Below are 26,104 nucleotides of genomic sequence, written 5' to 3'. Positions count from 1 at the left end.
CTTCCTTCCTTCCTTCCTTCCTTCCTTCCTTCCCCACCCCTCTCTTTGTTTTTCAAGACAGGGCTTCTCTGTGTAGCACTGGCTGTTCCAAAACTCATTCTATAGATCAGGCTGCCTAAAAATTGCAAGATCTGTCTGCCTCTGCCTCCTGAGTGCTGGGACTAAAGATGTGTGCAACCACTTATTAAAAAATAAAAGGGTTTTTATTTCTTAGTAAGTAAGAAATGACAGAAATTGGGATGGGTTTCTTAAAAAGAAAGAAGAGAAAAGGAATGTGTTTTTAATTAATTTATTTTTATTAAATTTTTTGACATTGGGAATCAAATCTAGTTAGTACCTTGCACATGCTAGGTAAGTGTTCTACCATTGAGTTGCAGTTGATGGCCCCTTGATTTAATTTTAAAAGAGACATATGAAGAGTTTTAGACAGTGTAGATAGGGCTTTGTGTAGCATTTAGTTTCTACTTTACCAACTTCATGGCCTCTGCCACAACACACTTGTGCCAAATTCCACACATGGGTAATGATTTGCATAATACCAACTATACCAGAGAACAAACAGATCCGCAAGCAGGCTGAAGCAGGGCCTAGGTCTCGCCAATGAGAAGGTAAAGGCCGGAGAAAAACTCAGCTCAAGGCAAGTACTTTTCAAATCCCCAAGACTGCCTTTTTGAGTTTCTAATATTCCCTTCCGGCATACCTTGACTTCCAGAGTCCTTCTGAAATTTAATTAAGATGAAACAGAAAATAAGCTTTGTAGTTTTTAGCTAGCTTTGAAGTAAATGAAACTGTGTATTTATACTATTATTTTTTAGTTTGGTGTAAAACTAGGGAGAAGAGAGCTGCAGCAGAGCCAGAAGCATCTGGGTGATAAAGTGTTGAACACAGCAGCCAATTATAATCTTGTTTTTTTTTTTTTCCCAACCAATTTTATAAACCAAGAAAGAACTAGGCCAAGAGAATTAAACCAGCAAAAAAGATGGGCTAAAAAATAACGATGAGCAATTCTGCAAACACGTACACACCACTGCCGAAAAACTGTGGAGTGATTATGACGCCCCGAACACTGGTTCATCATTAATGTGAATGTGCTATTCGGGAGCTTAACTGACTTTCCCATAAATTCGCTGTTAACGTAAGAATAATATTCTTAGTCTACAGATCATTATGTTAAGGAATTTCAGGAGTTGAATTTCCAACCCAAAAAAACCCTAGAACAACAAACAAGCAAACAAACAAAACAAACAAGCAAACAAACCACCGAAGAAGCCCTTGTGCAGGGCTCCGATTTCACCCACTTTGCAAACAGAAAGCGGGAAGAGCGCAGGAGCTGTCAGGCAGCAGAGCCTTCTTTTCTGCCCTATTCTCTATGTATTATTAATTTGTATTTCTATTTAACGTCAGCTCTTAGTTCATCTCTCCCAGACACTAAGCCTTTCCCCAGGGAGAGGAGACGGGTTGCTATTCTTAGGCATCCCTGTGTGTAATAAGGGTGGAGAAAATGAAATAACCCCATTTGGCTTCTTTAAAAATGACAGCGATGGTTTGGGGTGGGTCAGTCAGGGCTGACCTTTCCCCTCAGGAAGGGGAAACACAGATATGTTTCTGAAGTGCTTAATTAAGCCTTCAGCAGTGAGCCTGGGGAAATTGCAGACCTATAAAACCCTCTGGTTCCAATCAAGAGTCGGTTCTCTCTGTAGTCCTTGTCACCACTCATTTACTGCACTGGTTTGACAATATCTCATATTGACATAAGGCTTTTACGTAAGCTATAAACAGGGGTAGGGAGCTGCAGAGTATAGAAAACAGGGGCAGAGTTACGATCTTCCACATCGTTACTTTCTTCTAAATTTCCATGATTGGGTGAGGTAGCATTTTGAGATGTTTTTATCAGAGCCTGAGAAGTTGATAATCTGACACAGCAAGAGTGAAGCTGTGGAAAGTGCCGCTGCTCACTCACTCTTCCAGAGGGTGAGTGCAACTCAGTCATAATGGAAGTTCTTCAGTGTTCCTCCTCCAAACCTCTTTCGATCAGAAAAGCCTGGAATCTGTAGGCAAGGAAGAAGCCTGTTATATTTGAGGCAGAAAGATTCCAACGTTAAAACTAAACTGTTTCCTGCATCAGGTTCTGGCACTCTAGCCTGTTGCTCATTATAGAACCAGCTCCTTGAGTTTCCAGTCAGAAAACCATAGAATGATAAATAATAAAAAGGAACTCTACAAATATCGAAAACATTTGCCAACAAACTGGTGGCAGCATCAGATAGCTGGATCTCCTAAAATCGCCAACTGGATTGTTACATGGATTGTCTGTATTATGGAACACTCTAGACAAATTATCTTATCTTCTTTATATATGTTACAGTATCACCTCATCCCTGGATTCTTCTTGTATTGCAGGTCCTCATCTTGCCTCTGTTTGGGTTTTTTCCTTTTGTATTCAAAAGGACAAGAGAAAGTAAGTTGCTTGTGCCTACAAAGAGCTTTTTCTAACTTGAAAAATTGGGGGGAAAATTGGAAACCATTTTCTTTCAAAATTTGAGAAGGTAATTTATCAAGAAAAGATAGATACCAACCTGATTACCTTCTCTAAAGAAGTATCTCTTCTCTATGACCTGTGAGAACAAAGAAAGAAAGATCTTAGGGCTTAGCATATTTATCCGGAAATAGTGACTAAGTATAATGTTCATTACTGCAAATTTAGGAAGTATTGCCAGACTGAAAGTCTTTTCAACAGCTCTTGGTGTTTAGTCCAGTGAGTTAAATACAGCGCTGGGCTAGAGAGCTGGTCCAACAGCTGAACACCTGCGGCTTTTGAGGAGGACTTGAATTCAGTTCCCACGACCCACACTGGTCAGCTCACAACCACCTGCAAACTCCAGGGGATCCAAGCCATCTTCTGGCTTCTTCAGGTACCTGCGCCCATGTGACATTCACTCAAACACCTTCTCTCTCTCTCTCAAACCTGATGCTAACAAGACTGAAACTGAGATTATTTCCACGAGTGCCCACTCATTCCCAAAGGAAGGAAGGACGTACCAAACAGGCAATCAGCCGGGTATGTTGCACACTCTGTAATTGTGAGACTCTGCCTCAGGAAGCAGAGGCAGGAGGAGCAGGAGTTCAAGGCAAGCCTGGGCAACTTAGCGAGTTTCAGACCAGTCTGGTTTATGTAGTAAAACTTTGCTTCAAAAGAAAACAAAACTCACAAATAAATAACACATACACAGTAAATAAGGACAGAATAATGTCCCGACAGGTTCCTACATTATGGCAGCAGTTAGGTCAAGTTTCCCCCCAGTCAGCTCCAAAGGGACCCACAAGACAACATAAATCACTTGTTCCCTACAGTGGGGATGCTATCCTCAACAGGGGTCTGTGTGAAGCAGCGAGGAATTCTGTGCCTGCTGGATGTGGACAACACAGCAGCAAGCAGTCAGTGAGCTTCCCTTACAGGCTTTGCTGGCATCCTTATTCAGTAGTGTCAGAGCTCGCTGCCGTTGTCTGCGGGAGGACAGGCTAAAGCAGGGCTGTATCTTCATAAAGCGTCAGGGCTAGTAAAAAGCGGCTCACAAGACATATGTCCTAATGCAGTGGGTCTGAGCTGATGAAGGAGATTATGAAAAGTACTGAATGCACTGGCTTCAGAGGTGCTGCTGTCCTAGGAAAACCTAGTAAGACCTCAGATCAGGTGCCGACGGACTGAGACGTCCGCAATGGGGGTGACGGAGCTGGGAATCCTGACTGAGAGCGCAGCCTGTCCTTTTAGGCCCGGGACAACTTGTGTATCAGCCTAGAAGACAAATTATTCAGGTTCTTTCTCTCCTGGAGACTCTGTCTCACCCGGGCAGAAATACATTCATTGGCCTTTGAGGCAGAAAAAGCTGGTTTCTGGTCCCTATATACCTTCAAACACCGAATCTCTATAGCCCCTAAAGAACTGATGCTTCTCCTTGTTCTCAGCAGGACAGGAACACCATATCATTCAGGCACAGAATCATTTCCAGCTAAGAGAATCTGGAAGACTTCAGACTCTCTCTAGCAGAAGCAGCCTTGGCATTCTGGAAGGTTTCATCTACAGAAAATGGGGCAAACTGTATTGTCAGGTGTCTTGGTTTCATATCCAGTACAGGCTGTGTAAAACCAGCCATTCTCCTTACTGATGTACTCTTTACTGAGATTTAGACTTCACCCCAACTTATAAGGTCCTCTCTTCTGCATATTGTTCCTTTCTTAAAACCAACCAAATCACTCTTTATTTATTTTTAAGTGAGTCTTTGCTGAGAATTAAGGATAGGACAGTCTAAAATCCATTGTTTCGCTAGGATGGGACTTAAAGAGTTTTTATCTTAAAAATACTTAACACATCTGAAAGTATACTATGAGACCTTTTGAGATCAAACAGATCTATAGGATACTGTTCTTAGGGACAAGACTTTGTATTACATGGGGACGTGGATCTAAACTAAGCAGATGTTGCAACACTTTAGGGTTGAAAGCACTATGGAGAGAAAATAGAGTTCCTTGCACCGCTTCCCAAGAAAATGCTAGTATCTGTGCAGCACAGGGGTGAACAGAGGCTGTCAATCTCCCAGTCCCTATGCTGAGAACTGTGGGAATCAGTGTCTGTGGACATCTGCCCCTCCTTGCCACACTCCAGTTAGTGAGATAAAATTTCCCTATTGGACACATAGAGGATTGGACTTCATGGCAATACATTGAAAGGGGACCAGATATCAGAGACTCAAATAGTTACAAAAATTATCTTTTTGGGCTGGAGAGATGGCTCAGTGGTTAAGAGCACCATCTGCTCTTTCAAAGGACACAGGTTCAATTCCCAGCACCCACAACTGTCAGCTTACAACGTGGCAGCTCACAACTGTCTGTAACTCCAGTTCCAAGGGATCTGACACCTTCACACTAATGTACATAAAATTAAAATTAAAAAAAATTATCTTTTCAGAAGATCTCTAAGGAGAATATCTTAAATTTTAAAACTTATTGCTATTTATATATGTTGTGAGCATGTATCTGCTTGATTGTATGTGCACCATGGAGGCCAGGGAGGGTACTGCATCCACTGGTGCTGGAGTCACGCAGGTGGTTGTGAGCAGCACGGTGTGGGTTCTGGGACCTGAATCTGGGTCCTCTGCAGGAGAGGCAACTGCTCTTAACCATTGAGCAATTTCTCCAGTGCTGGAGTGTTTTTCTTGAGAGTCAGCACGATGCAAGGCAGCTGCATAACCTCGAGATGAAGATGAGCAGTGCTCTCACTCGCCACATTCTCATTCTAGTTGAGTGACAAGAGGCCGCTGGCCACAGTCAACATTAGGAATGCAAATGCTTCTCATGGGAAAACAACAGATTCCAGGAGACAGATGAACTGTACAAAGTAACAGCAACATTACACAGGAAATATTAATAGCTGAGAGAATAAAGGGCTTTAACCTCCCTCCGTTCAGTGCCTTTTGGGTGATGGAGTAGTGAGTAATTACACAAAACGCTAAAAGCTAGGGAACCATAAATTGTTCTGATATCTTTTTAAGCACCCAAAGGCCACTGAATCCAATAGCCTTTACTCTTTGCTTAGAAAATGCTGGCGAAGGAAAAAGGGCGTCAGCAGGCTTTGAGCAATTACCCCAACAGATAAGAGAGATCAAAACAGGTATTCAGGCTGTGGAGTTCTGGGCAAAGGGACAAAAGGACACAGCACTGTACCAAGAGTTTAAGCTATCATATGTTATGTTTAAAGATAACTTAATTGAAGCCATTACCTTATCAAAAAATCTACTGAGCTTGACGGCGTTGGAGGAGCCTGCCGCTGAGGACCGTGGGTTTGTGCAGTCCTGGAACACAAAGGCGCACAGAGAAGTCAGGCTGTGGGGCTGCGGTGTGCGCGGCCCTGGCGCGCCTTTCTGGACTACATCACTCGCGCTCTCACGACACACGAGGCGATATTCAGACCACGATGCACGGACAGGAAGGCACCAAAGACGGTGAAGCCTTAGTCCTTGCCATTCGAGCAATACTGGAGGACACTGAGACAGCAGACTCATCACCACATAATTCCCGAAAGAAGCAGAGTTACTAGCAGTTCATTAGCAAAACCAAGGGACTCATCAGGTGACCCACTATGTTTACTCTGAAAATTGGATACAGAGTCGCACAAACAGGACATACTTATTTAAGACCAGGAACTGAGTGTTCTACTAATTAAGTACTATGCAGTCTGCACAATAGCTGGAAACAGGAAAATAAGATTTGGCTAAAGAACAAACAGCTGCCAAGGATTTCTCCATTTCCTCATCTACCTCAGACACAATGGTTTTGACAGTAATAAAACCATGGATATACATTATTATTTAGTAAGAGCCTTTACATAGGAGAGCACGGAGCTCAGAGGAGGTAACACGACAGCTTGTGAATGCCAGAGCCACGACATCTTTGCTTGTCACCAGTGCTGGCCTTCTCAAGAGACAGAGCTGGCTTTGATGTTTACCTCAAATACCACCAAGACCAAACTGCAGACATCATTCAGGCTCTTTTGTGAAGATAAGTGTCTTGCATGCATCTGTGGGCTAATTGTGCCCCTTGAGGAATTTCTGAAATTTCTCTTGCTGTATTTAATCATGCTTTTTTTTTTTTTTAAAGTATAACTTCCATTTTATTTGTCCAAAGTCCAAAGTGTTTTTTCTTCTGTCCTTCTGTCACCAAAGCTTATGTTTTTATGTGGACTTTGGTGGAGGTCGTGGTGCAGCACCAGTAGGTCTAAATCGTGGCTGGGGTGGTTGGTCCTTTCTGGCTTCACCTTGCTATAAATGGGACGCTTGCACAGTAATGCAGCTTGACACAGAGCTTGGGAAGCACAAAGGCATCAAAGACACTTGCTTCAGATATGTCCCTCACAGCAGCGGCCTCTACAATGTTCTGAATGACAAATTTCTTAACGGCCTTGTTCTTGGGCATGCGCTGGGCACAGTTTGTGCAGAGAATTGGCTGTACATGGCTGTGGCCCTTTTCAGTATCACCATTGTTTCTTCTTCTTTTTCTTCTTTTTTTTTTTTTTTTTGGTTATCTTGGAGCCAAGATAGGAAAGAGCAATAATGCTATTTTGTGACAGCCAGGCCCAAATGTTCCTCCTGATACATTTAGTAACAATTTCTTGTTTTGTCGGTACCCAGCATTTCAAGGATCACACTTTAAACAATGGCCAGAAACTGTACTAGTTCTCTACCTACCCGCTCCTCCCTAAACACACAAAGAGAGAGGGAGAGGGAGGAGAGGGAGAGAGAGGCTGACTGACTGTAAGTATAATGGTTTCCGAGGATCCTAACATAATAGGGAAATCAGGAATCTTGGAAGCCAGTAAACTCTGTATTCACACATCTGTGCCAACATTTCCAGACTGTGTAACCTGCTTAAGTCATTATGGCTCTAAAGTTGGGCTTACTCATTTGGGAAATGGGGATGATTCTACTCAAGCTTTGTGAAATTCAAAGAGGTACTGCATGTCTGTCACACGGCAGACACCGAGTATCAACTCTTTTCCACTGTAAGAAAATGCTATCAGATTGAAGTTTTAAGTACAAAAAGATTTAATGTAATACAGAAAATCCTACACGTGGATTAAATACCCTGGTATAACACTGTGTGTACCTCTGCATTTGCAATAATGTTTGCCCACATGTCTGTACCAGTGGGGACAGACCAGAATCAACCCTAGACCTGTAGTAGATGTTTTTGTGAAATGGGTATTGATCACCTCATCGTCAGAATATTAAATGATGACTCTAAATAAGAGTTAAAATTACTAAATTAAAAAAAAAAACTAAATTAAGCAGCGAACAAATAAGTACCCGTCAACTCCATAAAAATTAACTTACTGGACCCCACAATTCTAGTTGCGCAGGAAATCTGAAACCGCCTGCTTTTTAGGATGACAGTTTTAGAGTTAAAAGAGCCATCGGCCATTGATCATGGCTGAGGGAAAGCCTGAAAATTAGTAGCTCTAAATGACTACAAAATGACTACAAACTAAGTAAACACACATGAGAAACAGTACTATAACATAATACCCTAGCACCTAGTTTTATTCAAATAATTTGCATTTAATAGACAATGAAGGATACACTGACAAGCTAAAGGCATGTTAATATGTAAACTCTTGGGAGATCCTAAGTGCTTAAGTCTTACTGCTTGTCTTTTTGTTTTGCTAACAACTGAAGTCGGCCTAGCCTCTGTAAGCTAAGGAGGAGGACTATATGCCCAGCTGGCTGTCACAGACACCAGGAGGAACTAGACAAAGATACATTCATAAACATATTAAAGTTATAGTTGGAAATAATTACATGTATTTAATGGCAAATTACCCTTTGAAAAGAATGTGCAAACAGAGTAACCCTAGTGCTAAATCTACAGAGAGAACATATTTAGATAACCTATATAATAGGGACCCTCTGGATACTGTGGTCCAACGCTGACTATCAGGATATTTACATTGAGCAGTCCATGGTGGCAGCTTCCAAACTGAGACACAAAACTGAGGCACAGTCAAACATAAAGAACAATGGATGGCAGGCAGAGGCTGGGTCAGACGTGGGGGAGAGGCAGTGCTTACAGATGCTCATTCACTGCGCAAAAGGCTGACCTGTGTAATCTGTACAATAAAAGCACCGGCAGAGGCTGTAAGATACTGGTAAAATATATGTTTTTCATGTATAAGGTCCAGCACCACATTAAAAAACCAAATAATTAAAAGAGCCCCGGAGCTCCTGCCAGCATTATGAGCACAAAGCTCTAACTTGAAGAATAGTTTTTGTAAACATTCATAGGCGCTACTGGTAATAAAATAGGCAGTGAGCTTTGGGTAACCATTGGTATAGATGATTTAAAGGAGTTCTTTTACTGCCAGCATTTTAAATTTTAGTTGAATCAAGTAGGAAATAGGCTTAACTGTATAACCCAGGCCCTACAGTCAGAGCACCTTGTTTGGCTTTGATGACATGTTTCTCTCATCTTCATCTTAAGATGGAGATAAGAGTGCCTACGTTAAAACACTGCTGAGGAGAAGATGGCGTGTGTCACGTGCTACCTGCAAAGCCTTACAGCAGCATTTGGTGAATAACTGCTCTGAAAGTGCTGACCACCAGCACTGCACACACGCAGTGATGGGTACTGACGATGTCTCTATCACGGAAGCTGAGGGCAAGGTCTTCTGGGTAACGTGAACTGGTTTATATGAGCTCTGTATCCCAGCCTCATCAGCCCTCTGTTCTAATTAAACTAGCTACTTTTCTCAAGAAGGAGTTTGCTCTACTCACAGAGTATCATTTGAGGATTCCAACAGCTCAGTGTGAAAGCTCAGTGCAAGAGACCCTCATGTGACAGTCTAGACATACGGATTTTGACCTCTTTTGGTATTTGGACTGGCGAGCATCTACTTTGAGTATAGAACTTCTTGGATTAGACTATAACCCAGACATACATTAGTGAGAATACATACCAAATTAATCTCTTCAGCATTGAAGTCCTCAGCCAAGAAGGCAGTCCTAATTAATACTTCATGGCGCTTGGTTTCATGAATCTGGTCCAGTTTAGTCCCTATTACCAACAGTGGGATTTGGTTATCAGCAAACTGTTCTCGGTCATAATCCCTGTGATAAATAACCATGAAGAGGTAAATGGAGTTTACCTTTCCAGTGTAGATATGTTATTAGTAAACTCAAGATGCCTACACAATTTTAGTGATATTTAACTGATTGCTGCTCGTCATCACCTATAAATCCTTTTTTTCTCCTAGTTTCTTCCATGTGCTTGTTCATTATCAATCCATCATCTACTGGATCCCAACTATTCATCTTGTTAGTCAGAGGCTGTTCCTGCGTGTCTTCATGACAGACACTTGGGTCATTGAGGGCCTACCAAATTCATGATTGTGTGACTTAACTGTGCACAACCCACTGTCTTCAACAGGTAACAGCTCCAAAATTTCTCAGTGTAAAAGCAGAAAGTGGATTTACAGTTCAGTGTATGGAAAACCAAGAAGCCTAGCCTGCAATGCAGGTACTTTGTGCACAGATTCTCTAACTTGCATATGTACTCCCAGCTCTGAGTGCTTAAAAAAAAATCTTTTCAGAGTGAAAAGAATGAGGGAAGCTTCAGGCTAGAGTGAATACAGCTTGGAATGGAAGTAGAAGAAAAATAGCCGGAATGTTAAACATAATAATAAAAGGCAAGAAAATTAGTACCAAATAATTATCCTAACATGACAGCATGAGAGACAGAGGCCAAAGACGCGAGCATCAGACTCTCTAAGGGTGAGAAGGGGGTCTATTATAATCCATTTTCTTTCCACTTTACCCAAAGGCTTGAATAGCAATACAAATGATAGTTCTCATTACTGAACGGAACATAAAGTCCATTGTTGTTAATTAATTGAAATTCTATTTGCCTATTAGAAACAAAGTAGTTCTGGATTTCTGACACGTTATGAGCTCAATTCACAGCAGTCAGCAAAAACTGCGTTTGAACAATCAATACTGCATAATCCAATCAATGATCTGCTGGAGCGCAGCTTCTTTCCCTTTCTTTTTGAGAGTCTACACTGGGGTAGAAGAGGGTCACGTGCTACATCTCTCCACCCTTCATGATGATCTTGCAGAGCCTCAGCTATAGTTCCTCTCAGAACACGGGTGTTCCTCACACAAATTTCACCATCTGTTTTATCTGCACTGAAGCCAGTAACAGCTCAAGTTCAAGGCCTCTGAAGCAGACCCCCTTGCCTGCCTGCACACTCCTGACTTAGGAGACGTGGGAAAGACTGAAATGTGAGTTACTAGAGAATGAGGCTTTCAGGGCACTGCCTTCAGGATTATTTCTTTTTCTTATATTCACAAATTCTCTCATGAAGTTTTGTGTTTTCTATCAAATTCATCTTTGATGTGCTCTGCTATTAAAGTCTTATATAATCTATTGTAGATTACCATGTAAGTATATATACCTTGCTCTCTTGTTTTTCTTTTTAGCTTTTCATTTTTTTCAAGAACTATATTCACTGAACCACAAATGTATAAAATGATTCACCACTTAAATATTAATTTCATGGAAAATTGTACCACATTGACTTTGGTTTTCCTTATCACCTTTTTCATAAAAATCATATAGCCACTTGAAATTAGATCTTGAAATCATTTTAAAATCACCATGTGAAAAACTGATGGAGAATTTTATTATGAACAAATATGGCTAGTACTTCCTTAAAAGTAAGAAAACAAAACAAAACAAAAAAACCCCAGATCATTTTATGTGCATAATAATGCTTTGAGAAACAAAAACAATTATTCATTTTTTCAACACTATAACTGAAAGAATGAAGTTTTAAGATTCAAGAAATAAACTTAAAAGATACAATAAGGCTTTCGATTTGCTGTTTCATTCTTTAAAGTGGTGCTAAGGATTGAACCTAGGGCTTCAAGCACTTTAGAGAAACTCTCTACTGAGCTATAGCTACAGCTGTTTTCTTGGATTCTGTATGCAAATGCTACCCTTTACTCCCTCCTTACACATTACAGGGCCAATGAGATATAGTCTCTACATCTTGTTTTACATCCTCTGTAAACATCTCTATTTTACTACACAGAAACCTTCCTGATGCTTTCTTAAAGAGCTGAGTAGAGTATTCCAGTATGTGATTAGACCATTATTTATTTAACAGATTTTCTTTTGGACCTCAGAGCTGTTTCCAAAGCTTCTGCTGTTACAAACAATGCAGCCCCAAAGCAATGGTGCACTATTGTTTTAATACGTGTGCAGGTGCACCTCGAGGACCAAAATGAAGCCGCAAAGTGAAAATGCAGCTTCTGTATCTGTAACAATTATGTGTCTGGAATTGTTACTGCCACCTTGAATTCCTTAATACCAATATGAGTATTTTCTGGTATAAACAAACTGTGTGCTACTTTTAGTTTGAGAATAAAATTTCTTGAGTAGTAAAAATCAATGAAACTAAAAGATCTTTGAAAAGTTTAGAAAATCAACAAGGGAAACAAAGAGAAAACATAAGTTACCAAGATCAAGGATGAAAAAGCGCATGTCACTGCAGACTCCAAAAAGATAATGAGTAATATTATACACAACCCTGTTCACAGACGCTCAGTAACTTAAAGGAAATGCATGAATTCTCTAAAGCTCAAATTAGCCAAATTCACTTGAGACAAAACAAAGTACATGTACCATCCACTAACTATTAAAAAAATTGAATCTGAAGTTAGAAACCTTTCCAAATGAAATATCCAGGCCCCAAAGGCTCATTGGTAAATTCAATCCTCCAAAGAAGAAATAACATCAAATATATACAACATCTTCCCCAAAACAGGACAGGAAGGGGCAATGAGGCCAACATTATTCTCAAAGCAAACAGACAAAGACATTATAAAAACCAAAAGTATAACCAATATTCCATATTAACACAGAACAAAAAAAAATTGCAAGAAAACATTAACTCAAATCTAGCAACATAAAAAAATGAAAGAACGAACACACCATGATCATGGAATGAAAGGGTGGTTCAATATCTGAAAATCAGACAAGTTCTACCACACTAGCTATGTGTAGAAGAAATCCGATGTTCATAACAACTCACACACAGATACACAAACACACACACACAGACACACAGACACACACACATACATAAACACACATACACATACACACACACCCCTTTATTACTTTTGAGTCATTGTGACCAAGTACCTGATTGAAACTCCAAGGAGGAAAACTTTATATGCTGGCTCCTGGTCTCAAAGGGAGTAGACACAAAGATCAATAGAACAGAGATCACAGAAGGTGACCTGTACAAATATGGTCAACTGACTTTGTCAAAGGAATGAAGACAATTCAATGAAGATAGGATAACCTTTTTAACAAACGATGCTGGGACCAGTGAACATTCAAATTTAAAGTTAAGCCCAAATCATACATTTTATATAAAACTAAAGAAGACCATAAATCTAATGTAAATCCCATATTATAAAATGTATAGAAAAAAAAACACAGGAGAAAATCTGTATGATCTGAGATTAAGCAAAGAGTTCTTAGATATGATACGGAGAGCAAAATCCAGAGTAGGAAAAGTAAGTAATTAGATTTCATCAAAATAAAAACCACTGCCATGAAAGATGCTATTCAGATAATGGAAAGACCATGTAGAGCTAAAAAGAACTAGTCACACATCTTACAAAGGCTTATTTTGTAAAGTGCATTCTCAGGATTGAAATCACACTTAAAACCAATTATAAAGTAGTTCCGGGCTTACCCATTTGTTACCAGGACTCCAGTTGGAACCGAATCCCTGTTGAGAACTTCCAACGACCAGCGGTATAAATTTTGAGATGACTTCTTATTTGTTAAGTCGTGTACTAAAATAATGCCTGAAATAATCAGGTAACACGATGTCAGGACTTATCTGCGCCTCTTACTTTACAGCCAACCAAGGCCAGCTTAGTAAGTACAGACCTAACAACCTAGTACTCACGTATGACTAACACAATCAGACAAGGACTTCAAAATGTCCTTTAAAAAAAAACACTTGCAAATAACTAACTAGAAAGCTTTGCCACTAACATACTTTTAAAATGTTTGTTTTTTCTTCCAGAGGCTAGCACAATGTCATAAAATATTCAGACGCCTTTTCAACTTCATCCTGCAGCCAGAGTGCCTACTCCATGCTTGGAGCTGCTTATAGAAGCACTTTACCAATAAAGGATATTATTTATTAACAGATTACATTATTCAAAAGTTACACTGTTTCTGCACTGGTAAACTGTATTAAAATGGCATCACTTTAGTTTGTGTAACTGCTATTTTTTCTTTTAAAAGGAGAAATAAAAACAAGAAATAAAAACAAATACTACACAGAGGACACTGGCTTTGCTCACTGTGTTGAGCAGCCTGGCCTGGAATTCTATGCTCCTGCGTCTTCCTCTCAGATCTGAGATACAGGTGTGTGCACACTTTCGGCTTACTTGCTATTCTTCTGCTCCTACATTTTTACTTTTATCTGTGTGCATGTGTGTCGTGTGTCTGTGCTTGTGCACATGTGTGCAGGTGCCTGTGGGGGTAGGCAGGGTACTGGATCTCCTGGAGCTGAGATTACAGACAGTTGTTGGCTACCATATGGGACTGGGAGTCAGAGCTGGGTCCTCCCCCAGAGCAGACAGGGCTCTTAACTGCTGAGCCACCCGTTAGCTGCTCAGTTGGTGATCTTAAATAGAAGAAAACATTGTGCTGTGGATATTTTGAACGTCATCAGCTCAAGAGTTTAATGCTGCTGTTCTTTGAATCCATTGCTAGCTCTGTAAGCTACTTTAAGAGCTCTGGTTGGAGTGTCTCGTGCAGACAAAGTAGGTAATTATTATAATAAAATGCAAATCAAAGAAAAACTTCAATGCCTGTTGGAATCTAGAACATCATCCTGAGATACAAGGTCCACAGATTTTCAAACTCCTTTTTAAATTAAAATTATTTTTTAAATTCCATAATCAGTATAACATTTACATAATTTACATCCTTCCTGCTATCCCCCCCAACTTTTCCTGTGTCCCCACCCCAATTCAGTCTCGGATTCCTGCCCCCTTTTTAATGTTACATATATATGCACTCATAAATACAGCCTGCTGAGTATGCTTAGTGTGACCTGTAGGTTTAAGTGTTTAGGGCTGACCACTTGGGGTTGAACAGGTGGCCATGGAATCATCCCTCTTTGTCCTTGGTTTCCCTTCCCCCTTCCTCTTAGTTGCCTTTTAAGTCAGGGTTCTGCTGTTATAGCTTTGGCTGGCCCCAAACTCAAGTTCTCCTGCCCCCGCTTCTCAAGTGCAGGCTTGTGAGGCATGTGCCACTCCAGAGCTCTTAAAGTAACAAGGACATGGAACCATCCCTAGGGAAGACTGGATCTCTTTCAGCGGCCACTAATTGTCTCCCAGCTCTTCGTCTCGGGGTAGGCTCTTGTGAGACTTATTCTACTCATCATTGACATGTTAACTGATGTTGTTGTGTAGGTCTTGTTTAGGTGAACATATTTTTGAAGTAGCAAGAATTTGCAGCAGGGGTTCTGACAGTAAAAGATTATAGGAAGGCAGAATAAACTCTCACAGGGCAAAAGAATGAGATACTGTCACCCAGGCTGCCTACGAGAAGGACAACAAAAAGTTTTAAAATTTTATTTTTGAGAATCTTTAGGGAAGACTTTTGAGCTTTTAAGGGTGTTTGAGCATTCTTTTTCTAATTCTTCTTAAGTGTTTGTTTTATAGACTATGAGCAGAAAAGTTAAGAATATATTCTCTTGGGAATATTCTAATCTAAGGGGCCAGAGATACTTCATAGGCTTTCTGGTGAGAACAGTAGCCTGGGTCATCAGAGTGGGAAAAAGAAAGGGAACTTATTTTCAGTTATGTTTCACTTGGGATGCTTACAGAGGCCAAGGAACTACTAAGGGGTTATGGGTAGGGGGTTTAAAGGGAGGTGAGATAGAATGAACTGATGTTAAGGGTTAAAGGGAATAATGGAACAGAAAAGGGTAAATTTGGTTTGGGGTGGTTTAGTGAAGAAGTATGGAGAGGGATAAGTACCACTAAAGACCTTTTGAAAAAAAAAAATATATATATGGAAACCTACTACTGTTGAGCTTCTAAGATGAATATACTTAGAGAGTAAAACGGAGTAACCCTGTAAAAAGGCAACAATGCCCTGGCTAGACAGCAGAGGCTAACGCATTGGACTGTGAAATACAAGTTTAGACCAAGAGTTGTAAGCACATTTGGCCCCATGCTTGATGCAAACATCTTTTTGTAATTCTCCTCCCACTTTTGAAGCTTTAGCTCCTTCCTGACCCAGCACAGGTCCTATTTTTATATTCCCAGTAAGATTAGCCCAGCATGTCATGGCACTTCATAGCAAAAGATCAATACTTTTAGACCACTAAAACGTAGGAAAAATGAAAACCTTTTACCATTCACAGAGTTGTAGAACACTGCTCGTGTGCTTTTCACACTGCTGGCACTGCCCACAGAGCCTCCAACATCCCATAGTTCTATATAGTAGGTCTTCTCTTCAGGGGTTCCTTCTTTGTAGTCATGAACCTAATAGATTAATTAAAATAATTATTAGAGCTACCGAACACGCTGGTGAGCAGCGATCACTGCTACCAGCATCTTGCTCTCCGATTCTTATCTTTCTTGCTCTCTTTACTGTCCCGACCTGAATTTAGTCTTGCACTCTGTTCAACCCCACGCTTGATGCGAACATCTTTTTGTAACTCCCCTCCTACTTTTGAAGCTTTAGTTCCTTCCCTGCTAAGCACAGGCCCCAGGACCCATTCTTATCCTCTCTACCTTCCTTAACACATCATTCATCTGACAGAACTCCAATCACGGCAACAGCCTCTTCTCCCTCTGTTCTGAACCTAAATTCAGCTTCCTGAATTCGGAGCTCAGAAAACTACATCCTAGTAGACAGAATTGGATTCCGGTCTACTGGATCCAAGCCTGGCCGTAGAGTCTTCCTTCCATCAATTTTGCTGCCCACTTTGCTTCCCCTGATAATAATTTCATACCTTCTCATTCTTTTTGAAATTTCCAGTATCTCTTCTCTAGACTCAATAAAAGTTAACTTTGTTTCCTAGGAAATAATAATAATACTAATAATAGTAACAATAATAAAACTTCCTCCACTTGCTCGTCTATCTCCTTGAATGTATGCCCATGGGATCACTTTCTTCCTGCTATTACCTTAGGCTGTCTGTGCCCCTAAGGCTAAGTCTGAGACCTCTGTGCAGTAAATCTCATCCTATTTCATCATTCAAAGATGCAGTTTCCAGCACTGTATTTCTTCCTCCGAGGGATCATTCTCAATATACAAATTTTGTCTTCCTTCAGCTGCCATGCTGTTTCTCTGTTCATTTTCACAGAAAAGGCTCTGCAAAGTTCTCTGTTTCCAGCTCTGTTTTTCCCTCAAGTTTTTCAATGTACATTTGCTTCTGAGAACAATACAGGAGCAGTATATTTACAACATTTCCATCCTTCCCTCTCCTCTTCTCCAATTCCTACTGTGTCCACTCCCCACTCCTTCTCAAATTCATGACTTCAATACTGTGTGTGTTAGTGTGGATACAATCTTCTGAGTCGATTTTTAGTGTATGTAGATTCGTTTAGAGTTGACCACTTGGGGTTGGCTCTCCTACCAGGGAGTCTCCCTTTCTTAGCAGCCACTGATTCCCTGTAGCTCTTCATCAGGGTTGGGAACTTGTAAAATTTCCTCCATCCACGTTGGCATGTCAATTGGTAGTATACCACAGGTCTTGTTTAGGTGATGATATTGTTGAGATTTCATGGGTGCAGTTTATGACTAGAAGATAGTACACTTTTACATACGTCTGTACATAATAATAATTATTATTTGGGAGGCACATACCATGATGTACGGTGGCTGTCAGAGAACAACTTGTGCTAATCAGTTCTCTGCTTCTACAGGGTGGGTTCCAGGTCATTCGGCTGAGCAGCGAACACCTTCACATGCTGTGCCTCACACTGGCCCTCACACTCTCTTTTTCAAATATGTATTTATTTTTGTCTTATGTGCCTAAGTGTATGTATGTGTACCATGCACATGCCGGGTACCCACGGAGGTCAGAAGAGGGCATCGGATCCCCTAGAAACACATTCTCTTTAGAACTCCTTTCTATACGACCTTTGCACCATCTCTCTGTTAAACTATTTCTGATAAGGATCATCAATTATCTCCACATTGCTAATGCCAATGGTCCTTTCCAACTTGCTTAATTAATGCTTAAATAAATAAATCCATATGCAATGAGTCCTAAGAATTTAAAACTATAAGTTAATTGCAAGAAAGTTATTACTGTATTAAGCACAGCTCTTGACGCAGTACGAGGCACCTGCTGCTTTACTAAGAGTCTAATATGACAGGCAGAGCAATACCTAACTGTAAGGAGTAGGTTTTTTATTTGCTCTTGTTGTTGTTGTTGTTTTGGTTTTTGTTTGTTTTTTAAAATTCAAATCAAGTCACTAAGGATCTGGTAGTTCAGGACAATCAAGGCTTTATGGCAATACAGATGGGCTTCCTCAACAGGAAGCAGGAGCATATATGCTAATCATCAAATGGAGAACTGAAACTCTCCTCAGTACTGCTGCCTCTCACATTTCTACTGAACAACAAATCACGATGCCATGAGGGCTCATTTCATTTAAGTACTTCAGTGTAAGTTTTAAATGGAAACAAAGCAATGAAGAGAGTCATACACTGCAAAAGAGCACAGCTGTTAACAAGTTCAGTTCAGTAACTGCCTGTACAGTTACTTCTAGAAAGAAAGATTTTGAGGAGAGAGCTGGAAGAAAAACAGGTGGGAAACAGCAACTAAGAGATGCAACAGGTACCCTGGGCATTTGAGTTACTGTCCATTGCTTTTTTTCTAGTAACTTCTCGTTTGCCTTCAGTCAAGCTCATTTCTTCTTTAAAAAAGATCATCCCCTATATTCTCTTTTTCTCCATTAACTTATTTATTCACTTTACACACTGACTGCCACCTCCCCTCCCGGTCTCTTCCTCACATACCCCTTCCTCCAATCTTCCCCCCTTCTTCTCAAAGAAGAGAGAGGTCCCCCATAGATACCAACCTGCCTTGGCACGTTAAGTAACTGCAGGACTAGGCACATCTTCTCCCACTGAGGCCAGACAAGGCAGCCCAGGTAAAGGAACAGGATCCAAAGGCAGGCATCAGAGTCAGAGAGCCAGCCCTCCTACTGTAGTTGCTGGAGGACCCACATGAAAACTAAGCTGCAAATCTGATACATAGTGGGCCTAGGACCAGTCCATGCATGCTCTCTGGTTGGTGGTTCAGTCTCTGTGAGCCCCCATGGGCCCAGGTTAGTTGACTCTGTAGGTCTTCTTATGGAGACCTTGATCCTTCTGTCTCAATCCTTACCCCAAATTTTCCATAGGACTCCCCGAGCTCTGTCTAATGTTTGGCTGTGGATCTCAGCTTCGGTTTTCATCAGCTGCTGAATGAAGCCTCTCAGGAGTTATGCTAGGCTCCTATCTACAAGCATAGACATTGGAGGTGGATGGAGGGAGGGAATGGAGTAGGAGAAGGGATGGGGAGGGGAGCAGGGCGGGAATTAGGAATAGGGAGATGATGGGGGGAGGCAGGGGGCCACGTGAGAGAACAGAAATCAGAGGTGGCGGTCACCTCTGGGACATGACAGATACCTGGGATAGGGGAGGCCCCAGGAAGTCTATTGGGGTGACCCTTGCTGAGACTCCTAGCAGTGGGGGATATGGAGCTTGAAGTGGCCCTCTCCTGTAGCCAGGCAGGACTTCCAGTGGAGGGATAGAGACACCAACCCACTTCCAAAACCTTCAACCCCAAATTTGTCCTGCCTACAAGAAGTGCAGGAATAAAGATAGAACAAAGATTGAGGGAACAGCTAACCAAAGCCTGGCCCTACTTGAGACCCATCCCATGTGACAGAACCAGCCCTTGACACTATTAATGTTCCTCTGCTATGCTTGTAGACAGGAACCTAGCATAAGTTCCCCTATATTCTACACCCATTCTCTCCTTTTCAAAAAGCCTCTAACCTTCAGAAAAGACTGACTAAAATCTATGTCTATTTCCTGGCTGCCCGGACACTCCATTTGGGTTTTTGCCACTAATATGTAATCATTCATGTAAAGGTTAGTGGTAACTTCACTAAAACCTAGTATCTGCTTTTCCTTTCTACCTTACATCTCAGGCATTTTATAGAAAAGCCCAATACCGCCTCCGCTCAGGAACTTGCCATGTTTGCTCATGCAGTAGCTCACCCTTTTTTGCTACACCCTACTTTGATCAACCTTTCTCTGACCCCTCTTTTCAGAACTTCAACTCCTTAAAGACCCCTTTGCCCCCAGGTTTTCCCTGAGTTTTTCCTGACTCACTGGCTGTCATGGTTTAAGATGATCTCTATATACATGACTGCAACTCCAAATGATCTCCAACATTAGCACCATTAATTGCTTTCCGGTCAACTTCAGTTAGATAGCTCATAGATACATCCCTTTTGCCACCATGCTTAGAACTGATTTCTCATGATTTCCTTTTCTCCCTATGACAGAATCCTTGGGAGGAGGGACAAGCCAGGCCACCCAGTCACCAGCATCCGATAGAACCCCGTATTTCCACACGCAGCTCACGTTCTTTTCAACGGCAATCACCTTATTCACCACAGCTGCCCTGCCATGTCCTTCAGTGATGGGCATGCCCCCAAGTAACCGCTAGCAGCATGTACCTACTGGAGCTCGTGCAACCACTGAACTAATTTTTTTCTTTTAGTAAACTCAAATTTGTTGGCACATGAGGCTAGTTGCTGCCATACGGAGCTCCATCCGAGTGCTCATTTCCTCACGTTGTTCCAGAATAAGAGGCAGTAACAGTGTGATTAAGGACCACAGGCTTCTGGGTCAGGCTCTCTGGACTTGAACTCCAATTCTGTCCCTTGCTAGCAACACGACCTTGACAAGTCACATAGAGCTTCTGTGCCTCAACTGCTTCCTGGGCTGCAGGAGCACCGCCACCGCCCACCTGACAGAGCTGTTGCGGAAAAATCACTAAACTACTGTGTACATGGGTTCCTAGCCAAAGCAGGCACCGAGGAAACATTAGCTCTCATTACTACTGTCACTTTGAAGACCACTATATACAGACCTTACCCCTCCAAGCAAATCCACTTCCAATCCCTAGCGAGGATAAAAACCATGCCTTTTTATTTTTCCCTAGTGCCTGAACATTGTTTCCTTACCCAAAGAGAAATTCAATAAGTATTGATTGCATGCAATGTACAAGTAGCAGAGTTAAAATCCCATTAAATTGAACTAGAAATGACAAATCAATTTCCTTATTTATAATCTGTGAAAGGATTAAGCTCTAAACATCTTGTTGTCATTATTAGGAGTAGCCATGCGCTCATCAGCCCATTAACTTTGAGGTAACAAAGTCAGAAACCAGGAATGGAAAATACCACAAAAGGAAACTCCTTACTCAGTTCAGTTATGGGCCTCTGCACAGAATAAATGGATCCAGAATGCTACAACCACTGAGTAAATTCATTAGCTTCAGGCAGCACTTCAAACAGTCGCATCATCTTCATCATTTCTATTTTTAGTTGGCTCTTAACATATTTAAAGGGAGCTAAACAGGGCAAGTGTGTCCAAGCGTTCTGAAGAGAAGGTGTTCAGGGACTCACCCCAGTCCTACAGCGCTCCCCCTCACAGGATCACTAACACACACTGTGGTTGCACTGTAAGAGCTGCTTCAGAGGTCAGTGTTCCCCTACGACAGCCATCAGGCCTTTACACACTTTAAGCGTTTTCTACAGGGAACAACCACTCATTTTATTATAATGGCAGTGGTTTCCATTTCTATGACGACTTTAGATTATACTTGCAAAATGCCCTTTACTTATATTGCCACTCAAGAGACAGTCGGAGAAGGAAGACAGATCAACAGTGAGCAGTAATACAAGCTGGGCCCCTTCCAGCCCCACGCCTTATTCTTCAAGAACGTAATTCAGGTCAGATTGGCTTTAAAGGGGTCATCGAGCACCACACTGGTGCCAGTAAGACCAGCCACACTATTACATGAGCTCTGTCTACCCAGCCTTTATTTCAGCTTCCTTTTGGGCAGTTGTGTGTTTTCCAGAGTTCTTAGGACTATGTAATGGACTAAAACAAAACAAAACAAGATGAAATAAAACAGAACAAAACAAAACAAAACCCCTATGGTCTAGCATGACTTTAAGGGAACTCTTAACTTGGTAATCCCCAAAGCAGAGATGTTCTCAGGGAACTGCTGTTACTTCAGCAAGTCAGAGCTTTGAGAATAGCTACTTTGGATGATGTGTTCTCTAGAACTTGCACAAAGTATTAAGTGTAGAAATAATCAGGTTTTCCTTCACATAGAGAGCCCTGCAGAGACAAAGTCTGTTTTTGAATCTTTGCTGTCAGTTTACACTGTTTTCCGAATTGGACACATAATGGGAGAGAGGGGGCTTTGTTGGAACTCTTTCATTCTTGTCCCCAAACTACTTATTATTCAAGCAATAAGAAACAATCATTCCCTTCCTCCAAGAATTTTTACTTTCTTTCTGGAGTCTTCGCCTATGATTACAAAAATCCTGTTGCATCTTACCCTTTCCTTCCTGTATCAACAATAACTATCTCTATCCAGAAGAAACAACTCTGCATGCCCTCTTATTCTTTTTTTATGATTAATTAGTTACTCACGTTTTATCCCAGCTGTAGCCCTTTCCCCATCCCTTCCCATTCTCACCCTCCCTTCCTCTTCTTCACCTATGCACCTCCCCCAGCCCAATGACAGTGTAGGTCCTCCTCCCCTTCCATCTGACCCTAGTCTATCAGGTCCCATCAGGACTAGCTGCATTGTCTTCCTCTGTGGCCTGGTAAGGTTATCCCCCTCAGGGGGAGGTGATCAAAGAGCCAGCCCATGAGTTCATGTCAGAGATGGTCCCTGTTCTTATTATTTGGGAACCCTCTTGGACACTGAGCTACCATGGGCTACTTCTGTGCAGGGGTTCTAAGTTATCTCCATGAATGGTAAATGGTGGGATCTAGAAATGATCAGCCTGAGTGAGGTATCCCAGAAGCAGAAAGACACACATGGTATATACTCACTTATAAGTAGATATTAGATATATAATATAGGATAAACATACTAAAATCTGTACATCTAAGGAAGCTAATCAAGAAGGAGGACCCTGGTAAGAGGCTCAATCTTCATTCAGAAAGGCAAACGAGATGGACATCAGAAGAGGGAGAAAACAGGGAACAGGACAGGAGCCTGCCACAGAGGCCTCTGAAAGACTCTCACACCAGCAGGGTATCAAAACAGATGCTGAGATTCATAGCCAAACTTTTTGCAAAGTGCAGGGAATCTTATGAAAGAAGGGAGAAATAGAAAGACAGGGAGGGAACAGGAGCTCTACAAGGAGAGCAACAGAACCAAAAAATCTGGGCACAGGGGTCTTTTCTGAGACTGATTCGCCCTCTTATTCTTAAACACCCTTATTCTGTTTATTCTTAAACACTCTTATTTTTGTGTCGAAAAATAGGAAATGCTTTGATTATCTCCAAAGCTACTTTCAGTTAGATACCATTACCTAAGAGACTCGTGTTCTTTGGAGGTGGGCTGTCATTTACATTCCCTTCTCTCTATTCTTTCTGCCAGTCCCTAGCAGTTTTCTGCGAGCATTTAGGCTAGCCGCTGACCATTTCTACACTCTGAAAAACTGACTCAGCATCCCTCTTATTTCTACTTAAATCGCCTTAGATGTTTCTTAAAATGCGGATTCCTGGGTGCCATGTATATCTCTAAATTAGAATATCTGGAGCAAGACCCCAAAACCAAATTAAAGGGCAAAATCAGACTGGCAGTTAAAATAAAATTTGTCTATATCCTACTTAACAAGAGACATACCAGATAGATATGTGAATAGTTAAGTGGAAGATGGAAACAAGATACACTACAGAAACACTAAAAATAACTAGTTTAAACATTTCAGGATCAGAGAAGATGAACTTCAAGGCACAAAACATCACCAGACAGAAAAGGAACATATTACAGTGATAAAATGTTAAATCCAGGTGCCAGTAAGACTGCTCAGCGGGTAAAAGTGCTTGCTGCACAGGCCTGAAAACTCGAGTTCAAATCTCCAGGCCAGTTAAACAATCTCAAAGTAGTATATAATCTCAAAACAGACAGGTTTAAACAATAACAACAAAAAGACAAATTTCCATAAATAGTGAAGGATTATACCATTTATTCCTTATCATGATGAAATAGATAAGAAAAAGAGTGCTCAATATGCTTGTCCTAATAGACAGATGACCATACCCAGTAATGACGGTCTGCATAGATGCTTTCTTTCTGACTTAGACACGAAATACTTAACAAATAATTAACAAAAATGGTCATAAGTCAAGACATAAAATCTCAGTCAGTTTTAAAGGATGGAATTATAAAGTACGTATTCTCTGAGCACAGACAAAGTAACCTAGAAACCAGCAATTAAATGATCATCAACAACGTCAAATGTTTGGAAATTAAGATGCACATTTCAAATAGCAAATGAGCCAAAGGAGAAATCACAATGGAAATTAGACAATGTTTTGAACTGAATGATAACGAGACAGCAAAAGCTGTGTTTAGACAGAAATTTCAGTGCCTTGGAGCTCTTAAGAAGCTTGAAAGAAATCAATGAAGCAACTACTTGTTTCAAGGCGAAGCTTGAAAAAAGAGCAAATTAAACCCAAAGAGGCATGGACACTGCAGTGAAATTCAAAACAAACCCAGGGATGGAGAGATTGCTCAGCTGGTGAGGTCCCTGATAGGCATGGATGAAGGCCCAGGTTCCCTCCCTCAGAACCCATGTTTTCAAAAGCTGGGTGTGGTTGCGTTTGCTCATAATCCCAAAGCTTCCCAGACAGAGACTGGTGGAGCCCTGGGGCTTGTTGGCCAGACAGCTGAGCTCCAGGTCAACAAGAGACCCTGTCCCAAAAGACAAGACGGATGGTTCCTGAGAGATGACACTCAGAGTTAATGTCTGGCTTCTCCATGTGCCCATACCCACTTGCACATGAGCACATGTGCACATAGTCCCCCCCCCCAAAAAAAAAAACAAACCAAACAAACAAACACCAAAACATATACAGAGAAGCAACAAAACAGAAACTTCTCTTTGCTAGACCACTGGCAAAACTGATCAAGAAAATAAAACCAGGCTGGCTTGCTTCCAACCCTGACAGCCTGAGTTCCATTCCCAGACCCCATATGGTGGGAAAAAAACAGTCTTGCCCTCTACATGTGTGCCATGCTATGCATGCCCCACATATAAATATATACATTTTAAAAGCAAAGTTACCAATTACTCATACCAAAATTAAAAAAGAAAGAACATAATCTACACTATAGATACTATACTATCCTATAAGCTATATAGGCTTTACAGTAATGGATGTATTGTTCAAATGTCTCACGGGAAGAGAGAGAAACAATGTTGAACAATTTGCTTGATGTGAACAAATTCTTTTCCAAACGCAAATCTCCAAAAATCAACAAGGAAAGAAATGCAACCATTTTCTTGTTTTCTTTACTGAACTTAAAAACTTCCCACATAGAAAATCCCAGGTAAAGTTAGTTTCACTTGTAAAGTCAAGGATCTTAGTCTCATAAAGCTTTTCTCAAGGACAGGTTAGCACAATATCAAAACCCCACAAAAAAAATTAGAAACAAGTAAAGTAATAAGTGAATCTTTCTCATTAATTTTGGTGCAAATATCTGAAAAACATACTGGGCAAATGATTCTAGATAGGAGACAGCTCTGTCTAATAACTAGACTAGTGCGTCAAGACAAGCTTGACATATGGAGGGGGCATATGGAGGGGGCTGGAGAGAGAGCTCAATGGTGAAGAAGAACTCATTGGCTGCTCTTCTGAAGGACCTGGGTTCTTTGCACCTACATAGCTCCTGACAACAGGCTGTAACTCCAGTTCCAGAGGAAACTATGCCCTCTTCTGTCTGAGGGCACTGCAAACATGCAGCACATAGCTGTAACACAGAGGTAAACATCTGTACTAATACAAAGAAAAATAAATAAAAGAATCTGAGAAAGAGAAATAAAGTTAGAGAGACAGAGACACACACAGAGAGAAAAGCTTGGATGGCAAGCTGTGTTTAATGCTTAAATGTTTAAAATTAGCAAACAGAAGAAAGCAGGGAAATAATGATCAATATGAAGATAGAATTAATAAAATCCAATAACCATTCAGGATACTACCTCTGATCAATAAACTTTGTACAGGGAACTTCAAAAATAATATACATGTACAAAAAATTCAGCCTCGGTGCTGAGCTAGGTCTCAGTGGCAAAGTGCTTGCTTGGTGTATAGAAATCCCCAACAGCACATGCAAATGTAACTCCCATACAGACACTGTGCTTAAGGCGGTACCCTGGAAGCTTCTCCTGGGATTGAGAAT

At 41.1% G+C, this 26,104-nt stretch overlaps 1 protein-coding gene and 1 pseudogene across 1 annotated transcript in view; both read right to left on the bottom strand.

The window, feature by feature from the left end:
* Positions 1-273: 273 nt before the first annotated feature.
* Positions 274-26,104, bottom strand: part of Rabl3 (RAB, member of RAS oncogene family like 3) — a 33,332-nt gene continuing 7,501 nt past the window's right edge. The window contains exons 3-8 of the mRNA XM_055625095.1: positions 16,007-16,136; positions 13,316-13,430; positions 9,503-9,653; positions 5,775-5,846; positions 2,577-2,615; positions 274-2,048 (exon numbers count right to left, since the gene is read on the bottom strand). Of these exons, the coding sequence (XP_055481070.1) occupies positions 1,983-2,048; positions 2,577-2,615; positions 5,775-5,846; positions 9,503-9,653; positions 13,316-13,430; positions 16,007-16,136 (573 nt within the window). The 3' untranslated portion in view covers positions 274-1,982. The remainder of the gene's footprint in view (positions 2,049-2,576; positions 2,616-5,774; positions 5,847-9,502; positions 9,654-13,315; positions 13,431-16,006; positions 16,137-26,104) is intronic.
* Positions 5,853-7,065, bottom strand: LOC129689791 (40S ribosomal protein S26-like; annotated as a pseudogene).

This window comes from Psammomys obesus, unplaced genomic scaffold, assembly GCF_907164565.1.
Source record: "Psammomys obesus unplaced genomic scaffold, mPsaObe1.curated_primary_1811, whole genome shotgun sequence".
Lineage (NCBI taxonomy): Eukaryota > Metazoa > Chordata > Mammalia > Rodentia > Muridae > Psammomys > Psammomys obesus.
Note: the sequence above shows the minus strand (reverse complement) of the source record. Positions and strands in the feature narration are given on the sequence as shown.